Here is a 21,402-nt window from a genome sequence, read left to right as displayed (position 1 = left end):
TATAATAAGACATATTTATTATTGAAACCACCCAGGGGCCTTGAAAGCCTCAAGTTTACTGCTTATAGTCTAATAACATGTAGGTCTACATAATTTTATAATTCGAAACATTTTATAGGAATTTTCAACACTGAAGTAGCCTACAATAATATTGTAATACTATAATGCTAATCAACCTATCATTATAATAAAAATGGTAACATTAGATATTTGATGCAGGACCTGAGGCGGGTCCTGTATCATACTGTATACCTAATGTAATCTGTCTTGTAAGGGGCCCCTGTGTGAAAATCTAGATTTAACAAATTTATTATTTGAGTTTTTATTATTCTCTCATGATGCATATTCCTAAATAAAGCTGAGTCCAATCATATTACCACAAACTGACACACAAAAAACAGAGGACAATTTGTATTATTTAATATCTTGTCATGTCTGTAAACAAAGTAAACACATTAATTTAGTGTGAGCACAATATAAATTTAAATAATGAAGATATTAAAACTAATTTTCTACAAGACAAAGCCTCAGGATTAACCAATAATGCAAAAAGCCTGTCATTTCAGTTGATATTCACAAACAAAATGTGCACTTTTTGCACAAACACAGTGAACCTGCCTGCTGGGCTTTCTGACCCGCTGACAGTCTGAGGCCTCTGGGCAGTTGCCCCGTTGGCAATCCACATTTACAAATATTACTTTTGTTGTTGTTGTTTTTAGTTTTTTTTAGATTGATAGATGACATCATCTTTTGCATTGTGTTTTAGAACATTCAGGACACTATCGCATGTCTGTTATTATTATTTCATTATTCAGTCAACAGTCCTCTTTCACAGAAGACTTTTTGACTTTGGTGGAGAAGCACATCATGTGTAATAACATTAACGATGACTCTGCTCCACTTAAAGGTTACAGTAAGTGATGTCATTAAGCCACCGTGCACAATGCAAGGACTCCAGGACTCGTAAAACTAAATGGTATGCAGCCATTGTTAAAGTTATTATGTCTTATGTCAAAAAGGTCAATGAAAAACGTAACTACAGTAAAGACCGTTTACATGAGTTACTAACCACTCATATGTGAGCTGAAGGACATTATTTACTGTAATAGATAATAATCTGTTACAGCATGGTGTGTAGTGTTAGGGCTACAAAATGAGCTTTGTTGCAGAAAGTCAGAGACGTTAACCTGCCATCAAAAACATCGGCTCTGACTAAGAATTCCCAGACTTTCTAGTCTGCATCCCGCCTGGTCACTTTCCTCTATTGTGTCCTTTTCTTAGAGGAGATCAGCAGCTGTGTAAAGGAAGCGCTGCTGGCTGTGATCAGCGTGTTTGGACCAGGAATGATCAGCGGAGATGGAGCACAGAGGAAAAACCAAAGCAGCAGGACAGGAAGAAACAGATGGTCTTCAACAAACACTGCACGGACAGTGTTTGAAATCTCATCTGTCTCTCTCACTGCTCAGTGTGTATGTGTGTGTGTGTGTTCCTCTGGTCCACGCCTGAAGGTAATCAAAACTTTGCTCTGTTGATACATCAACACATGCATATATAGTCTTTCTCTGTGTTTTACTCTCATGAAAGGGGGAGGACTGTTTCCATGGACCCTGGACTGTCCCACCTCTGTACAACAAAAGCAGGCCTGTTGAGAGGCCGGCAGGACCAGCTCCTGATTAGAAAAGTGCATGCAGTGGAAACAGCTGGCCCGGGCAGGCAGGAGGAAAGCACTGTTATCTAAAAGCGACCCCGTCAGGCCAGCAGAGGGGAAGAGCTGACAGAGAAACAGGAAGCACAGGGGGTAGTGTGATAGGAAAATACTCCTCAGTGGGGCTTAACACAGGTGTTCAGGCTAGAGAGACACACAGAGAGAGTAAAATGTCTCAGAAAGTTATTGTTACATTAGCAGCTGCTCTGTTATTTTAAGAGAAGAAGAAAGAAAAGCTGAGGCCTTGTATGCCTTCATTACCGCTGTGGTATTAGACACAGAAGTTTCTGAAGCATTCCAGCGCTGGATTTCTACTTCAGGGTGTCAAATGGGTGTTGCAAAGCCATGTTGTGAGGACTACATGTCATCTCAAGAGTGTCGACCTCAGGCAGCTCTGGTTCTCCCGGGCTGTCTGGGGCTGTTAACTTATTTATAGTTGGCTTGAGGAGAACATGTTGAATAATACAATGGGGGGAGGCCAGACAGACCGGACTGCAGCTGTACAGAGACTTCAGTCATCGGTGCAGCATCACATTTGACCTATGACAGTCGACCACGGAATATAATGAATATATTTCAGGCACAGAAAGGTTATCATGTAACTTAAATACGTGCACAACAAGCAAAGAGGCCAAATTATAAGTATGAATGGCGTTTTGGTTTTAGGGCTAAAATATACATCATGATACATCTACCGTGATAACAATAAATGCAGTGACCAACGACCTCTTTTTAATTCATCACTGCATTATATTTACTTCCATGTTTAGGCTCAATTCTGATGTTTTTCTTTATTACAGATTTATACGTATATATATATATATATATATATATACATACTGTATATACATACATACATATATACGTATTCAACGTATATATGTATATATACATATATACAGTACATACACATCATAATACACACACACACACACACACACACATACATACATATACACGTATACATATTTACATATACAGTAAACACACACATATACATATGTATATATATGTACGTACATATACACATATACACACACACACACACACACGTATACATACATAAACACATATACATATATATACACATACATATACACATATTTACATATACAGTATACATACATATACATATTTACATATACAGTATATACACACACACACACACACACACACACACACACACACACAGTAAAAAGTTACTAAAATAATAATAATAAAATAATAAATAAAAACACTGGTTGTTGGAACTATTACCACTTTGATGATATGAACAATTTATTACAATCAGCACTATAATATAAATTTAAAGCAGTAAGAGGTGTTCATAATGCCTGTAGTTATTTAGATTCATCTTAGTGTTTAGCCCTATGGATCAATATAAATTAATTGTTCTTCTTACAGTAACAATTATACGACAACCCGATATATACAGTACAATTTACAGTAACAATTTGACTTCTATAGGCTGTAGGTATAGTGTATGTTGGTTGTCCATGTCATTGTTGTCTTATGTCTATATTTCTGTATATTGTTACTGTGTGAAGGCCTAAGAATACTGAGAGCTACTAAAAAACGCAGTCATATTTGTTGTATGCGTCATACTTGGCCAATAAAGTTGATTGTGTTTCTGAGAGCACATGTCTACCACAATCTCTCTCTCTGTAAGAACTAAGAAAGGCACCTCAGTTTTAGAAAGTATTTTTTTTTTTTAAATGCTGTGTTTCCAACAAAAGAGCTCTTGGTGTAGGTGTGACCTCATTTTCTTTCTTCTAGCCCATCTTTACCAACCTTCTTAATATTCAATTCAATTCATATCACTTTATTTGTCCCCGAGGGGCCAATTGTAGAGGCTCGTAGAGTAGTACAATTAACAACGCAATACAGGAAAATTTTAAACATCTTGAAAGTTAAAAATAATGATATATATATATATATATATTGAAATATATATATAATAATGATACTAATATAGTTTCATTATTATATATATAAATATATATATATTTATATTTATGTTTATATATATATAAATATATATATATAATAATGATATTAATATAGTATCATTATTATATATATATTTATGTATATATATAAATATATATAATAATAGCATCATTATTTATATTATATATATATATTATGTATAATAAGGATACTAATATAGTATCCTTATTATATATATATGTATTTATGTATATATATATAAATATATATATATATAATAGTATCATTATATATATTATATATATAAATATATATAACAATGATACTAATATAGTATCATTATTATATATATATTTATGTATATATATAAATATATATATAATAATAGCATCATTATTTATATTATATATATATATATTATGTATAATAAGGATACTAATATAGTATCCTTATTATATATATATATATCTATGTATATATATATAAATATATATATATATAATAGTATCATTATATATATTATATATATAAATATATATAACAATGATACTAATATAGTATCATTATTATATATGTATAACTAGATTCAGCTATAAACACTGATAATTTCATATCACTGCATTTTCATAAAGAAGTAATCATTTATATGCTCTTATTTTATGATCTGTGGAACTTTATCTACATGTTCCTTATCAAAAAATTATTGAAAAGACAGATTTGGTGTAATAATCGTGGTTAAACCCTCACAGCCCCTCCACTCCAGGATGGGTAACTAATAATTGAGCGGGTAACTAAATATTCAAAAACACTACGTAATCCCAGAGTACATTGCTCCACCGTCTAGCATGACCTAATCCCATAAACCACCGCGCGGTGAGGGTGGGGGCGGGGTTTATGGCTAGTTGTCAGAGCAACCTGCATGTCATTAGATAAACCCCGCCCACGAAAACCATCTCCAGCCAATAGAAAGCCGTAGAAATGACATCATTGTTATTTTCAGTCGAGCTGCAGCTTAGAGGTGGATAAAGTTCGTCTCCACGTTGGAAGTGATAGAAAAGTATTATCTCTATTCAAGCCGCAAGCTTTTTTTTTCGGTGGAAGGAAGGAAAGGATCAACAAAACCGAAGAGGATATTTGTTTTTTGGTGCGTAAAAGCGCACGGAGAGACTACGGGAGGAGGAAGAAGTATTGTTTTTGTTGATGATCGGTTCAAGAGAAGAGAGAAAAGTTTTCTCAGGACACGAAGTTGTCAAGTGAGTTGAACTTCCCAACAATAGGCGGACTTTATCACAAGACAAATCGAGAGAGAAGGAGTCACAGGACACATGTAAACAGTTTTTTGTTGTTTTTTAAACCTAATTTCAGGTGATAATAAACTTTATGTCCAGAAAAATGGAAGCGACTTTCTACGACGAAGCTGTGAGCGCCTCCAGCTCTCTCCAGCAGCACGACGGCGGTGCGACGGTGTACGGCTTCAACCCCAAAACCCTGAAACAAACCATGACTCTAAACCTGAACGACCCGACGAAGAACTTCAAGCCCCACCAGCAGCAGCAGCTGATGAGCGCCAAGGCCCTGGACATCCTCACGTCTCCAGATGTGGGCTTGCTGAAGCTGGCGTCGCCTGAGCTGGAGAGGTTGATCATCCAGTCCTGCACCGGGTTGACTACTCCCACACCGACGCAGTTCGTGTGTCCGAAGAACATCACCGACGAGCAGGAAGGGTTTGCGGAGGGTTTTGTGAGAGCTCTAGCTGAGCTGCACTACCACCAGCAGGCACCAGCCGACGCGCAGACCGGGGAGTCCAACAGCATGGCATCCGGCTCTAGTGCGTCAGAGAGCGGCGTGATTCCCTACAGCTGCACGGTGCGCTCAGATCCTCCAGAGTACACTAACTTGGGCGCTTTCAACCGGGGTGTTGTCGCACCTGCGAGCAATGAAAGGCACCAACAGCCCATGAGTTACGCAGCCGCAACGCAGCCGTCCCACCTGGACCACCTGGCGGCCGCAGCAGCGCAGCACAAGCGGCTCCAGGCGCTGAAAGAGGAGCCGCAGACGGTGCCCGAGATGATGTCCGGAGACACCCCGCCGCTGTCCCCCATCAACATGGAGAGGCAGGAGCGCATCAAGGCGGAGAGGAAGCGCATGAGGAACCGGGTGGCCGCGTCCAAGTGCCGGAAGAGGAAGCTGGAGAGGATCTCGCGGCTGGAGGACCGGGTGAAGAACCTGAAGAACCAAAACACGGAGCTGGTGTCCTCCGCCAACGTGCTGCGGGACGAGCTGGCGCTGCTCAAGCAGAAGGTCATGGACCACGTTAACAGCGGCTGCCAGCTCATCTTGACGCAGCAGCTCCAGGCTTACTAAGAAGGGGAGGGGGAAAAAGGGGGACGTTTCTTTGGGACCAAAATGCAGCTTAAAGTGGCACATTCAGCCATACGAGGGGAGAAAAGTCCCCTGCGTCTTGTTGACTTGTTCCACCAAAATTATCAGCTCAGGCTGAATCCACTACAGACAATGAGCAAGAATGGAGACTGACAAGATACTTGTACTAATGTAGTATCATTATTTTATATATATATATATTATATATTATATTGTATATATAATATATATATATTATATATTATATTATATATATATATAATATATTATATTATATATACAATATAATATATTATATTATATATACAATATAATATAATATATTATATATATTATATATATATATAATATATATATATATTATATTATATATACAATATAATATATATTGTATATATAATATATTATATATATATATATAATAAATGTTGTATATATATAATATATGTATTATATATATATATATATATATAAAATGATACTAATATAGTCTCATTGTTATATATATATATTGTATATATATATATAATATATAAAATAATGATACTAATATAGTATTATTATATATAATATATATATATTATATATAAATATATATATTATATATAATAATGATACTATATATATATATATATATATATATATATATACATATATATGTATATATATATTGCAAAGAGCAAGAATGGAGACTGACAAGATACTTGTAATTGGTCAGTGGGATGTGTCACTACAGAGGAGAGGCCACCAAACCTATATGGCCCAGATGGACAGAGCTCAGAGGGATGAGTCCTCTGATGGGACAATGTTTGATATTTCTTGCATTTCTTTTTTTTTTTCACTCAAAACTACAAGATGTATTCAGTCAAGCAAAGTGTCCATACTTTTCAGCTAATTTTTTTTTATACATTGATTAAGTCCCATGCAGCCTTTGCGTCCTGACGAGACACCCAGAGAACCTGTGTGGGATCTAATGCAACAGAGACAGAAACATTAATGTGAAACTGCAAAATCTCCCCACTATATGTCAAGTAGCAATTAATGCATCTAGACTTGAGTCATGCACTGAGCATCCCACCAGCGACCATACAGTATGTACAGAGTAACACTAACAAAAACAAAAAATGTCTCACACCTTTTACGCAAAAAGGACTTCTTCTAGGTGTGTGTGTAGCGTTTACTGACAAAAAAAACTGCCTTACTTTCTTAACCTTTATGTTCATACAAACTTTGTGATATAGACCCAAAAAATAACACTTTGTAATAATATTTGTACGCCTGTCTTTTTTGAGCACTTCCAGAACTGTAAATATGACTTAAATAAAATGTTGGACACGCGTGATGTGTGTGTTTGTGTCTATTACAGTCAATGCATTTTACATTAAGTGTTTGTTATTGAAGGCACTGGGGCGGATGGGATATTGAGTCACCAGTGCAGCGTGTGGCGCTCGTAATGGTTGGCGAGGCTACGCGGCTGCTGATTGGACGGCGAGGTGTCGGAAGTGAGCAGCAGGCGACCATATATGGCAAGAGGTCCTCGGTGCGCATTGGGACGGCTGAGTGAATCACCATCCTCCCACTACAGCTGGTGACTCCTACTAGAGGAGAAACCTATGAAGCATAAGCACATTTTGTTTACACGCTTTTGGGAGTGTGATGAGGTTCAGAAGAAATATTCTCCATCTATAAATTAGTGAACTTATACAAAAAACATTTTTATTTATTTTCTGAACTACTGTGTGTAATAGAAATTACAAAATAAGGTTTGAGTAGAAAAAAAAGGTACAAATTTATACACATTTCAGCCAGAACTAGATGCTGCAGAGAGAAATTATCTGAATCTGTACACACATTGTGGACCACCCAACACTGATAGATGCTCGCTGGCCTTTAAACCAGACACCAGTAAATGTTTTACTTTGGAGTCGATTTCAAGGTATGTTCACGAGGGGCGTGTTGATATAGGAGGCAGCTGCCTGGCACATTTTAAAGATCATACACACCCACAGTAAACCCACACAGGTGTTTTCACAGTTTCCATCTTTATCATTCTTATTCGTGCGTTGAGTTAGATCCCCTCAGCGCTGCCCCCCCAACTTCAACCTGACACAAAGCCAAATTACAGGGATAGTTTGGGTGTTTTTAAGTGGGGTTGTATGAGGTACTCATCCATAGTCAGTGTATTACCTACAATAGATGACGGTCGGCACGCCCCCAGTTTGGAGAAGCAGTCGCACTGAACCAAAGCAATGTACTGCTGTGGACAGGGGTCCGGCAGCAAAACGTATTTTAGCCACCTAAAACAATCTATATCCGTTTTAAGTGTACCTATATTTAGATAATTTTGGCCGGTTTACCTTGCCGTGAGACGGCTATACAGCCTATGTTCCCTACGGGGAACTGAAACCGTCATCTACATTCACGCCAAAGCAACCAGACTCCATTGAATAAAACAGTAATTTTATCTCGCAGGACACGGGGGGTTGCTGGTCTACCGCTGCTTCGATCAGTTAGTTTGTTTGTGTTATTGTGTGCTTTTGGTTATTTCAGATTCACCAGTCACACAATAGCACAAACAAACTAACTGATCAAGATAGTGGTAGACCGGCAACCCCCGTGTTGTGCAAGGTAAAAGTACCGTTTTTTTCCCCCAATGGAGTCAGGTGGCTTTGGCAAGAGCGTAGATGATTCAACGGCTTCAGTTCCTCGTTGGAAAGAGCTGTCTGACGTCAAATTAAAGTGGTGAAAATATTCTAAATATAGTGTACACTTAAACTGATATTGATTTTTTTAGGTGAGCCTTTCTTTTAGGTGGCTTAAATACGTTTTGCTGCCGGCCCCGTCCACAGCAGTGTATTGCTCTGCTTCCGTGCGGTAACACCTGTCTGCTTCTCCAAGATAGGGGTGTGTCAGCCGTCATCCACTGTAGGTAATACACTGACTAATATGGAGAGGTGCCTCATACAACCCTACTTTAAAACACCAAAACTATCCCTTTAAGTGAAAAGACCTGTGTGTAATGTACAGGACCTGGTGATGTACACAATGCCGCATGATTAGATACTGACTGTTCTGCGTTCTTAGGACATATTTTAACAGTTGGGGTGCATATCTGACACCAAAATATTAACACTGTACAACGTGAACCTTATGTTCCTGCCCAGTGCTCGTAGCTGCTGGTGGTATATCCTCAAATTAAATACTTTCAATATTTTACCACCAAATTATTTTCTCACTTATGAAACAGAAGTGCCCAATGATGGTTGGTCGGCCGCCAAGATGGCTGGTGAAACAGTAGAGGGAACAATAATTTGCCAGCTATTGGCTGCAGTGGACTGCCCACTCTGTGTCCACTGTCCAACTGTTTTGTTTCATCTTGCTCCACTCATGCTTTATCTCTTTGTGCAACATGGATGTGATTTTCCAGGTTTTATAAAAAGGTATTCAGTCAATTGGACACACTGTTCATCTATTTTCACTTGAGGATCATTTCTGTGATTGGTTCCTGATGATATCGGCAGTTCACACACAGTCCTGCGTCAAGTGGTTCTCAGCTGACGAGCACGCCGTCTTTGGCAGCGAGGCGCTGCCGGTGTACGTGGTCCTGCTCTAGTTCTTCGTGGCTGGGGTGCCAGAGCCGCGACAGGATGCGCTCCACGTTCAGGGCATACATAGTGTGGGAGGGCATCACGCCGTGGTGAACCTGCATCAGACAAATGTTTCAGCATGACGTTCAAGCAAACAAATCTCTGATGGTTACACGAGGGAAGGCCAGAATTACTTAATGTGAACAACTTCAGTGATAAACAGCAATAACAGCTCTCCAAGTGCAGTTCACCAATATAACCAATGAAAACATTTCAAAATACCTGACAACCAGAAAGCACATGTTTATCTTTCTGGAACATTTACTTTGTATAATGAATAAATATTTGGTGTAAATGGATCACACTCAGTGTCGTGTATTTTAAGTGTAGATACATTGATTTTCTGTGTGACCAGCGATTAAGTAGCTCATTGACTTCTATACACTGGCCAACTAACGCTCTTTGAATATGAATAATTAAGTAATATGTCACAATTTCTGTGTATGAAACTCGTGTTTTTAGGATAAGGTATATATTTAGAGAACTACAGTTGCAACTAAAGATTATTTTCTTGATTAATGAATTAGTCCATCAGTTGTTCAAAAATGTACCGTTACTTAAGACTAAGAAAAGCATAAAATTCTTAGGAATGAAAAAACAACTTTGAAAATAGATTTGTCCACATGCTTGGGAATATCAAAAATCCATTTGATAAGTTGTTGGTTGTTTTAAATGCTATGCCGGGCATCACCAAATGGTGGACCACGGTCCAGACCCGGACAGTCATGCGTTGCGATTGCCTCAATTTCTGCGAGTGCAGATCAGATTTTACTGCGCATGTGTTGTACCCCAAAGATATGACGCGTTCATGACGCGTGACCCAGCCTCCTTCAGTAGGCCTTGGTTCTAACCAAAGTAGCCCTACACACCATGACCATGTTTGGATGGATTTACAGCTGTAAGTCAGCTGAGCTTTCTCCACTATGAACATGATCAAAACCAGGCTCACCAATGAGCACCTACACATGTGCATGAAAATGGCAATAACTCCATTCAAGCCAAGATTCAAACGACTGGCAGAACAGTCATAAGCCCATTTCTCTCTCTAGGAAACAAAGTAGAAAAAAATGTAAAAAGAAATAAAAGAAAATGAAAAATCTCTGTTTATTATTATTTATTTTATTCAGAAGATTCTGTCTTGTTTTCTTCTACATGAACTGTAGGCCTTAAGTTCATTGTGCTTGTGCTAATTGTATCTATGGTAAAGATAGTGCCATACAAATGTTTCTGTTAAAAGTATCCTACTTTGAAAATTGACAGCAAATATTGTTGAAATGATATGGAAATGTATGTTGTTGATTTTATTTGATAGACATAGGAGTTGACTATAGCAGTGTTTCCCAGACTTTTTTCCTGTGGAACCACTTTTTAAATACGACAAACCATCGTGACCCAGTTCACAATAGGCCTCATCTATAAATCATGAGAAGAACAAATTTGTGCATAAATGAATGTTCCCGACCATCTTTACTGACATTTCCGCATCACCTTATATGATCCTGAATAGGTAAACCAGCTATTTTGAAAATAATTACATTTGATAAATCACAACTTTGTTTTATGCATGTGTTATTGAAAACATATACACATTAATTACTTTGTAAATGAGACCAAATAAATGCATTTAGGAGGAGTTAACAGGCTCTCATCAGTAAAACAAACAGAATGTACACTAGCCTTTCAAATTAGATTCAATGTTACAAGTAGGCTACAATTATCAGAACAATACAAGCATTCAGGCTCCCTCGTGTGGCTCAAAGGTGTACTGCAGATATAAATGTTGAATAAAAGACTATGGAAGAAATTCTGCAAATTTATTTGGCAATCCTGTGGGTCCCGACCAAGTCTGTGGGAATGACGGGGCTGTAGGACGCAATTTAGACATTAAGAGGTTCAGACCTTTGCTGTGAGTGAATTGTAGTGACTGGACCTCTTTGAATTTTAATTGCGCAACTTTTGTTGGATGTTTTGGGAGCGAGAACAAACATGAGCATGTGTCTCTTACCTGTAAAGCCTCCAGGAGATCAAACAGGCTGATTGGAGGGAGGGGCGCGGGGAGACTGTCGGCAGAACAAGCCAATAAGTGAACAGCTTGTTGCTCGGCCTCATCGGGTGACACCTGAGGTGGTGGTCCAGCAGCGAGGGAAGCGCTTGGAGGGGGACTGAAAGGAAGAAAAAGCAAAAATCACTGGACTGAAAAATGTGAGCGGTATTACTACTAGCCTTTAATTACAGCAGAAACTACAGCTTGTTTAAGATTATTTATGTCTACATTAACTTCTAACTGTCATATAAAACCTGCACAATGTTCATCAGCTAGTAAGAGCAGTTGTCTTTACCATTCAGAAACACTCTGGTAAGCAGCAAGGCTGTTTTTCAGATATGGCTGCGGTGTGACATCACTGCCGAAGGCGTAGGGGAAGCGACCATCTCTCAACCTGTACGCCTTCCTCCGGGTGATGACGGCAGTCAGGACGTCTTTCAAGTGATGCTGAAAGAAATCAGAGCAGCAAGTCAAATTTTGCTCAATCTCCTGGCTGGGTAAACACAGCTGTCAGTCAGACTTATAAAGCGGTACAGGAAATAAATCTCTCCATTCACTTTAAGTCTCTGTATGGATGAATTAAATACAGAATGTCAATGACAATTTTGTACTGAAGTTAGAGATCATTGAAGACATTTGCTTACAAAATTATTAATTTCTTGAGGACAGAATTACATTTTTAGGAATTGTGAAAGAGCAAAACTGATACGAGGAGTTTTGGAAAGAACCTGTTAAATCTGTCGTCTGATAAAACACGATACAGTTCCCTGTAAGCGTATAAAATAAACCTGTATGAGAGTACAACTCTGACGTAAACGTGAAATATGGATACTTGCCACCAGTTATGGGCAACGATACTTTTTTGTGGTAATTACTTTTTTATTTTTTTAACTGTAAGCATGTTTTAAGGCTGCAAATATGATTTTTCCCTTCATCTGCACATACAAATTCATGAAACCTTTTCATTTTTTACCTCTATATTCCAGGAAAAAATGATAGTTGGGGTCACTCGCTCAGTTTTGCTGGGGATCAGGTATATAAAATCCGGTATTGTTGTCAATTTAACTTCACTTTTATGCTTTATAATGTGCATTTATGAAGTTATTTGTATAATCTAATGTACAGATCAAAAGAAGTTGGTATGGTCCAGTAATATGCATGATACACTGTACTAGACCATCCACAGTACTGAACCGTAGGTTGAATATGACCAACACCAGTTTTATTAAAAGAACTGTGGAGCCATTGAACACATCAAAACCATTTACGCACAATTACTCATACTCTCATACTCTGTGAAGGTATCGTACGCCGTACAGATTGTAAAGTCCTTTGAGGCAAATGCACTGCTGGTGGACAGTTGCTACCAACCTCAATAGCGTGGATCATGCTGCTGACGGCATCCTCTGTGATGTTATCCAGGCCCAGCTCAAAGGCCGTCACCATCATGCGAGCCTCCAGCTGGCCCCGCGTGGGCAACAGCAGAGTGTGGGCACTGAGACGCAGCTCCTCCTCCTCACCTCCCACCTCCCGCGGGCTGAACGGCTGGGCGGCGCTCAGAGGGTTCTGTGGCTGGAAACGATGCTGAAGGCGCAAACAAGACATACAGACATCTAAATAATACAGACAGACAGTTGTTCCAAACCCAGTCATTATTTGAATACCTTATTTTAAAAATGTTTACATTTGGCGGAGCTGCTGTTAACTCACCCAGCCTCTGCAGGGACGAATATGAGGAAAAAGTACTTACATCAAATTTCTGTCTAGAGGAACATTTCTTCTTCCCTTTTGGTTTCCCAGGCTTTGAAGCAGAGCCACCTTGCCACTGTAATGGCCCTGTGCCCTCTAGAGGACAATAGAAGAACACAAGATGCATTTAAGAAACATAAATGTTATGACCTTTCAATAGTTATAGCCTCTAATTGGCTTTTGAAAAATGAGTCAACAACAATGTGCTTATATGCAGTGGGCGAGCAATAAAAGTCTTTGTTACGGAGACAATTCCAAATTCCATTACTAAATCAATTAACTTAACAACATTGTCATTATTTCAAAAGTGTCTGAAAACAACAGGTCTCCAATACCTGAGACAATAAAATCAATGAAACAAATAAACATAAAGTTAAAAATGATGTTGCTGCAGGTTTGAATGAAACATAACTTTAACATAAAGCTCACATGCAGTTTCAGAGAAAAGAAATGATTTAAAATATCTTAACCTGGTGTTGAGACGATGATCTGGCAGCGTGTGAGAATGGCCAGGAGGAAATCATTGTGAACATGGACTGTAGAGGAAGACGGAGGGAAATACAAAATAAGCAACATATAATTTTTCAACATAAACAATATAAAGTATTTTTTTATTGCTCACTAACCATTCTCCTGAGCCAACAGACGACGTGCCTCAACGTCAAACTCCTCCTTGCTGATCTTCTGTTTGAACCAAAGCTTCAGGTTCGCCCAGTAACTGCATGACATCAATACAAGACAACACTTACTCCAAGGGTGGATTTACAACATCCCTTTCATTTCATACACAAACCTATGTTATAAGAAAAGATAACAAATAGTCAATATGATTAAGATTAATATGTAGGTAATGAATTGGTATTGTGATTTAGTTATATTATAAATAATGAATTGGTATTCTGGATTGATAACAAATTTATATTTTGATAAGGATAATTATATCAGTAATTAATTTATATTTCTGTATGACAGAGATAAAAGGTAATAATTATAGTTAGAATAATTATAAATAATAATAATTATAGTTAGACAAATTTAGGAAAATTTAATTAGAGTATATGTATGGCTCAATAAGGAAGCTGGTTAATTATTAATAATTTACTTATGGAGAAGGGGGTGGGATTAAATAAGTTTATACTTCTTCTCACTCCTTTTCGAATATGTAAATCAAGGCATCAAGTGTTGACGATTTATTTTTCTTATGCTTTTCATTGTATGTAAATACTACTTGTTTCTGACTGTCCACTTGTTGGTATGATCATTATTTTAATTTCTTTTTTTTTTTTTGTATTCTACATGATCAAAATACATTTTTAAATGAAAATGAAATGAAATATGTTAGACATAATGTTGCCTGGCATCTCATTATGTGAAACAAATGATAAACTCTTTTTCCTCTCTCTTGTATCCTCTTTTCTTTTCACCTACTTTCATTCAAGGTACACATCCACATATATTTAAGCTGCAACATTAGTCATACAAACCTACAGAAGATGAAATTCAACACGTGTGGAGATAATAAAGTCATGCTATTTGTATCACTCCTCCTGAGAGCACATAATAAATACTAAAAAACTGCACAAATATTGATAAACTCATTATTACATCTACCCTATTTTACAAGTTCAATTACCTCTGTTTACATTACATCTATTTCTATATGTTATACTTCTAGTGTAACACTTCTGTCTATATGTATTTATTACATCTACTTTACCTGTTTTATTTGCTTTATATACTGTGTGTGTTTTACCTGTTATATGTTTGATCTGCCTCGTTTAGTCTTGTCAAGTATTTGTTTTAAAGCACTGACCAGAAGCTGCAACTGTGACAATAAATGACAATAAAGCTTTCTATTCTATTCTACTTAGTCATACAAACCCTGCAGAAACGTGTGGAGATAAAAAAGGCATAGTATTTGCATCACTCCTCCTGATTACACATAATAAATACTGAAATCAGGTCATTAATATTGATTCATTGATAAACTGTTGCTGAGGAGAAATGCTGCAAACACTAGCAGGATGCTAACGTCCACATAGCTGCTAATGGAGATATTACTTTATATTTCAGCAGCAAACCAACATATAGGATAGAAAACCAACTCCACAGACAGAAAACACACTCAAACAACACCGTTGTTACTTACTGCTTGACATTATCGCCAATCGCATCAGTTAGATTCTTCTTTGCAACCTCCAGCTCGCTAGCATGCGCTGCTGCCATGGTGCTCACTAAGTCCGCTATGACGTCACCATCCGGCGACGTCAAGTAGTGTTTTTCTTTTTTGTGTCAATAAACTTTATTGAAGCAGGTAAGTCTTCATTAACAGGACAACACATGTTACATGGCAATTAATATTACATGACAAGTAATTTTATCATGAACTAACAAAACTTAAATTTTACTTATTTTATAAAAATATATATTATATAATATATGTTATATTAAAAAAACATGCATCATGAACTTTACCTAACAAAACTAACATTTTACATTTTTTTTAAATATATATCATATAATATATATTACATTGTAAAAAACATGCATCATGAACTTTACCTAACAAAACTTACATTTTACTTATTTTTTAAAAATATATATTATATAATATATAGTATATTCTAAAAAAACATGCATCATGAAGTTTACCTAACAAAACTTAAATTGTACTTATTTTATAAATATATATATTATATAATATATGTTATATTAAAAAAAACATGCATCATGAACTTTACCTTACAAAACTGAAATTGTACTTATTTTATAAAAATATATATTATATAATATATATTATATTCTAAAAAAACATGCATCATGAACTTTACCTAACAAAACTTACATTTTACTTATTTTATAAAAATATATATTATATAATACAGTATATGTTATATTCTAAAAAAACATGCATCATGAACTTTACCTAACAAAACTTAAATTTTACTTATTTTATAAAAATATATATTATATAATATATATTATATTCTAAAAAAACATGCATCATGAACTTTACCTAACAAAACTTAAATTGTACTTATTTTATAAAAATATATATTATATAATATGTTATATTAAAAAAAAACATGCATCATGAACTTTACCTTACAAAACTTACATTTTACTTATTTTATAAAAATATATATTATATAATATATATTATATTCTAAAAAAACATGCATCATGAACTTTACCTAACAAAACTTAAATTTTACTTATTTTATAAAAATATATATTATATAATATATATTATATTCTAAAAAAACATGCATCATGAACTTTACCTAACAAAACTGAAATTTTACTTATTTTATAAAATATATATTATATAATATATGTTATATTCTAAAAAAAACATGCATCATGAACTTTACCTAACAAAACTTAAATTTTACTTATTTTATAAAAAATATATATTATATTATAAAAAAACATGCATCATGAACTTTACCTAACAAAACTTAAATTTTACTTATTTTATAAAAATATATAAATATAAAAAAGAATGACAGCTAAATAAAAGATGTAGGGGGCGCTGTACAATTAAAATAAATGGCTTTTTTCTCAGAAAATGATAATTTCGAACAAAACTACTCAGTAAAGTAAATGTAAAGGGGATTTTTTTTGGTTCACTCACTGCAGAAATACTACTTATAATGACCTCAGTGACCTCCTTCCTTTCCAACGAAAAGCCAGCTACCAGAATAGTTTTAATAAAATTGGAGAAAGCTGTCATCTAAAAATAACATGCATCATGAACTTTACCTAACAAAACTTAAATTTTATTTATTTTATAAAAATATCTATACATAAAAAAGAATGACAGCTAAATAATAGATGAAGGGGATGCTGTAAAATTTAAATAAATGGCTTTTTTTTCTCAGAACATTATAATTTCAATCATAATTTCACACAACAAATGCAAAGCACACATATTAATTTCTTCATAAAAATGCATTTTAAATTCAGCTGGACTATCTATCTTGAGAAGCCTATTTTTAAATAAAACTGTTCCTCTTTCCTTTGTCCAGATCAGAGCACATTTGTTTGTGAGAGTGAAATGCTGTCAGGCATGTGTACAGGAGCATTTCATCAATGACAAACCACTCATCCAAAGTACTGCCTGTTTTACCTGCCCCTTCATGTCCTGTCATCCACCACAGAGTGAAGACAGTGGCATGTTTAGGTGGTAAAACTACTCCACCACCACTAGATGGCATCATAGTATGATTTTAATTCTGCAAAGCCCAGTCCACTCACATCTTGGTGCAGAAGTAGAAGTAAAAAGAGGAATTAGACCAGTGCATTTGAAATTGGACATGCTTTTATCAAAGTGTCAACACACATCACATGTAGCAAGGTCCAGATGCATTTTACCTACAAAAATGTAGAGCAGTAACAAGTTCTAATCCAAGGCAGAAAGGTCTTATTATCTGCCTTTTGCAAGCAGCTCAGCAGGACTTTTCAAGGCAGGATTGCTTGTTCTGTTGCTCATTAATTTCAAGATTGAGAAGGCTTAGTTCCAAAACATGATATGAGCTCTGGAGCCTGAGATGATGTATATAAAGTATATGGCTGTAGGGTCGATGTGCACGTCTGATCAATGCCAAGAATGTCAGTGGAGAAAAGAAGATGATCTCATGGACACTGAGCAGTGCTGCAACATTGTACATTCCCAGCTCTATATGACTGTATTATTAATGTTAATTTATAATGATCTTCAAACGTTTTAATGCTCAGTAAAGTTAATGTAAAGGGGATTTGTTTGGGTTCACTCACTCCAGAGATACTAATGACCTCAGTGACCTCCTTCCGTTCCAACGAAATGCCAGATACCAGAATAGTTTTAATAAAATTGGAGAAAGCTGTCTTGTAAAAAAAACATGCATCACATCCCATTTTAACTGAACCACTGAAATTCCTGCCCCATTCAGTAGTCCCTCACATCTGCAGCTACTTCAGAATGCAGCAGCTAAAATGTGAAATATATTGTTAAATGAAGAGATCAGACAGCGTCTTTACTGTTCAAACATCTAAACGTAACAGTAGTCAAAACTGGTGGGAAAAAAATGTATGTAATCACATTTAAAGTACATCCAGTGCTGAACATAGCGGGACTTTAATTTCATTTGACTATCCCTTGGTGTGGGCTAAATTGAGCTTAACATCAAGTCCTGAATATCTTTCTTTAATTATGTAAATCTTTGCTATCTTCTTAATTTTAATCATTTTTTTGGTGCTATTATTTCTATTTCTAATTTAACTTTTTATTTTTTTACTTCAGCACTGATAAAACTGATGCTGCAAACAATTTTTTTCATTATATGTAGAGCAGCTAAAAGAAAAGAGCAGATTGGTGCTACTGCTCTAAGTGGTTTTTTTTATTATTCTCCACTGGAATGGATGAAAAACATTTCTGTGGTTCCTTCTGTTGTGCTTTGTGGCTCTTTGGGCTCATGCCTCTCTCTTAAGCCGGTTTAGGCAAGGGAGGCCCTTTTTGTTTTGTTTTAACTGTGGTGTAAAAACAGTCGAGTCGTCAGGGCGATCGCTCCTTTGGCTCCATCTCCCCAAGTGGTCCTTGAAGCCTTAAACAGACCTCCATGACTCATGCCATTTATCACAATAAGTGAAATCGTATATCAGAAACATACATCTAACAGTCATACTAGACTATTAGTGTGTCCTCCGGTTCAGTGACTAACGCTGACTCCACAGTGTTCTGAGATCATACGTCTTCACAAAGGAGATCCTTAGGATGGAGGGGGGTTTCAAGGTTTGAGTCTAGAATAAACACGCTTTTCATGCCAGCCATATGAACAATGAAAACCATCTGAATTTCTGGTCACTAATAGAGATGTATTTAACAGACTACATGTCTGTTAGTAGGCAGCGGAAACTCAAGGAGCTCACTCCTCACGGCTCAAATGTTCCTTTGTTTGTTATCTCTGGGTTGAGATCGGTGCTCAGATTGACGTCTTTCTGTCAAAAAAAAAGCCTCATTAAAATAAATTCACAATCTCAGCACTCGCTTGTGAGCTTCAAATGAAATATCACTCTCCTGTATGTTTTAGACTAATAAGGGAGAGTGGAAACTGCAGCCGTCTGCAGCTCCGTGAGCCTTCCCAGATGCCTCCAAATGATCATCCACCTTAAACAAGTGTCTGTTGAGCTTTAAATCAAAAGGGCACTTAGGTGCGGAATTAGCTGTGGAGTTGTTTAACTGTCCTAGTTAGGGCAAAAATTAGTCATGGTGCTTGTTTTCAAAGAAAACAGCTCCACATCCTGTCTGTTGATTCGCTGGTTGACTGGTTAATGAGTCACTCTCATGGACGTCCACCCCCAACCCCCCCAACAGCAGATGTCTTTCAGCAAACAGCAGCAGAGCCAGCTTCTTCTCACAAATCTTCCGAGCCCGGTGCCATCTCGGTGGTGAAATTCGGAGACAGCGAAGCTTCACTCAGTGACAAAGAGGGCTTTCACCTCTGAAACCTGCAGCGGTTCTCAGAGGGACCACACTGCAGCAGCGCCCTGCCATCCCCCGGTCTGCTGGCCAGGTATTCAAGGTGGTAACAGGCCTGAGTGTGGTCCCATCTCCAGAGCCAAGGATGTCACCTTCTCTCCTCCAATGTTTGACTGCGCAGGAGTTTGGTTTTTGTGGGCTAATCAAGCATTTCCATACCCCCATGAGGCTGTTTAAAATGTAAGGGTTCAGTGTGTGGCGGGCAGAGTTATTGGAAGACTTCAGTTACGGCTCCCGTGGTGACGGAGCGTCCCACACTGGCAGTCTCTGGGGTGGTTATACTGTAGGCTCGACGGCTGAGAGGCACACTTGTGACAGGAAGGTGTTGGATTTACAGAACAAGTGTGCTCAGATGGCTTAACCCTTCAATAAAACTGTTGGAAAGAGAGCGTCTGAGTCTACACTTGACGTTTTCATGGTCTCGTTCAAAGTTTAAAAAACCAACAACCTCTAAAGCTCACTAATTAACACGTTTTATCTTGTTTGTTTAATCCTTATATAAAACTAACTGTAAAAAAAAGTTGTGGTTTTTGGGAGTTTTATGTGTTGGACTATTTATTGGCTAACAGTTACTGGGCAGTTACTGTAGTTCCAGCACGTAACTACTCGTAAATCCACAAGTTTTACATTTTATTTTCTGTATGAATAAAACAAGTATGAAATAACATGTTAAAATAAAGAGTTTTAGAGGTGGTGGAAGGGTGATTTTTTGAAACTTTGGATAGAGCCATGCTTACGTAATGTCCCTATCAATCATCCAATTTTACTCTTGGCAAGAAAGAAAATATGCACATATCCCAAAATGTCATACTATTCCTTTAAGTACAAAACCAATCCTAGTGTATGTGTTTGAGCATTGATAGGCCTAACTCTTCTAATGCTTCATATTTAATATACAGCATTTAGAGAGTGGTATCAATCTTCTCATTTCATTTTGGAAAACAAAAGTCAATAAGAGTATTTCCCAAAATAAAAAACTTCCCAAAACTATTCCTTTAATCCAATCCTAGCATATGTGACATGTATGAGCATAAATAGGCTAATTCTTACAGTTTTTTTAAGCTAAAGCTTCATATTTAGGCTACCATACAAACATGAGTGGTATCATTCTTCTCATAGAATTTTGAAAAGCGTCTTTCCCAAAATGTCGATCTATTCCTTTAAAATAAAAAATAACGTAGCCACAAACTCTATTAATGAAAGCATTACCCGCAGGAAACATACGTTTGATGGTTATGATGTGACAAATTTAATTTTTAAATGGTATGTGTTGTGCTTTGTTTGACAGTGAAAAAGAGTCGTGTGTAATTCAGGTTGAGAGCCAGACTTGTTTTGATGACTTGCCCTTACCCAGTCATCCACAGAAATGTGTCACCAATTAAAACGAGATGCCTCGACGATGTGT

General features: G+C 36.7%; 2 protein-coding genes across 3 annotated transcripts; one reads left to right on the top strand and one right to left on the bottom strand.

Annotated features, from left to right (window-relative positions):
* Window positions 1-4,664: 4,664 nt before the first annotated feature.
* Window positions 4,665-6,092, top strand: LOC119499227 (transcription factor AP-1-like). 2 transcript variants are annotated; one of them, XM_037788482.1, is made up of 2 exons: window positions 4,665-4,908; window positions 5,044-6,092. In XM_037788482.1, the coding sequence occupies exons 1-2, from the start codon at window positions 4,856-4,858 to the stop codon at window positions 6,017-6,019; spliced, it is 1,029 nt and encodes a 342-aa protein (XP_037644410.1). In that variant the 5' UTR covers window positions 4,665-4,855; the 3' UTR covers window positions 6,020-6,092. The 2 variants fall into 2 exon arrangements, with proteins under 2 accessions (XP_037644410.1, XP_037644411.1); XM_037788483.1 differs by having other exon boundaries at window positions 4,667-4,908; window positions 5,021-6,092.
* Window positions 6,093-8,810: 2,718 nt separating this feature from the next.
* On the bottom strand, window positions 8,811-15,718 carry tada1 (transcriptional adaptor 1). The gene is made up of 8 exons (XM_037788390.1): window positions 15,627-15,718; window positions 14,104-14,195; window positions 13,948-14,013; window positions 13,479-13,573; window positions 13,100-13,312; window positions 12,024-12,175; window positions 11,690-11,846; window positions 8,811-9,740 (listed from the first exon to the last, which is right to left on the bottom strand). The coding sequence occupies exons 1-8, from the start codon at window positions 15,701-15,703 to the stop codon at window positions 9,588-9,590; spliced, it is 1,005 nt and encodes a 334-aa protein (XP_037644318.1). The 5' UTR covers window positions 15,704-15,718; the 3' UTR covers window positions 8,811-9,587.
* Between the last annotated feature and the right edge of the window lie 5,684 nt (window positions 15,719-21,402).

Source organism: Sebastes umbrosus, chromosome 12, assembly GCF_015220745.1.
Source record: "Sebastes umbrosus isolate fSebUmb1 chromosome 12, fSebUmb1.pri, whole genome shotgun sequence".
NCBI lineage: Eukaryota > Metazoa > Chordata > Actinopteri > Perciformes > Sebastidae > Sebastes > Sebastes umbrosus.
This window is presented reverse-complemented; position numbering and strand designations above follow the sequence as displayed.

Bases quoted from the DNA above. Each gene is read 5' to 3' on its own strand.
- LOC119499227 (XM_037788482.1), top strand. From the start codon at position 4,856: ATGATCGGTTCAAGAGAAGAGAGAAAAGTTTTCTCAGGACACGAAGTT. The intron at 4,909-5,043 runs GTGAGTTGAACT...CTTTATGTCCAG, and splicing joins TCAGGACACGAAGTTGTCAA to AAAAATGGAAGCGACTTTCT.
- tada1 (XM_037788390.1), bottom strand. From the start codon at position 15,703: ATGGCAGCAGCGCATGCTAGCGAGCTGGAGGTTGCAAAGAAGAATCTA. The intron at 12,176-13,099 runs GTTGGTAGCAAC...GATTTCTTTCAG, and splicing joins GCATGATCCACGCTATTGAG to CATCACTTGAAAGACGTCCT. The intron at 9,741-11,689 runs GTAAGAGACACA...TGTCTGATGCAG, and splicing joins ATCTCCTGGAGGCTTTACAG to GTTCACCACGGCGTGATGCC.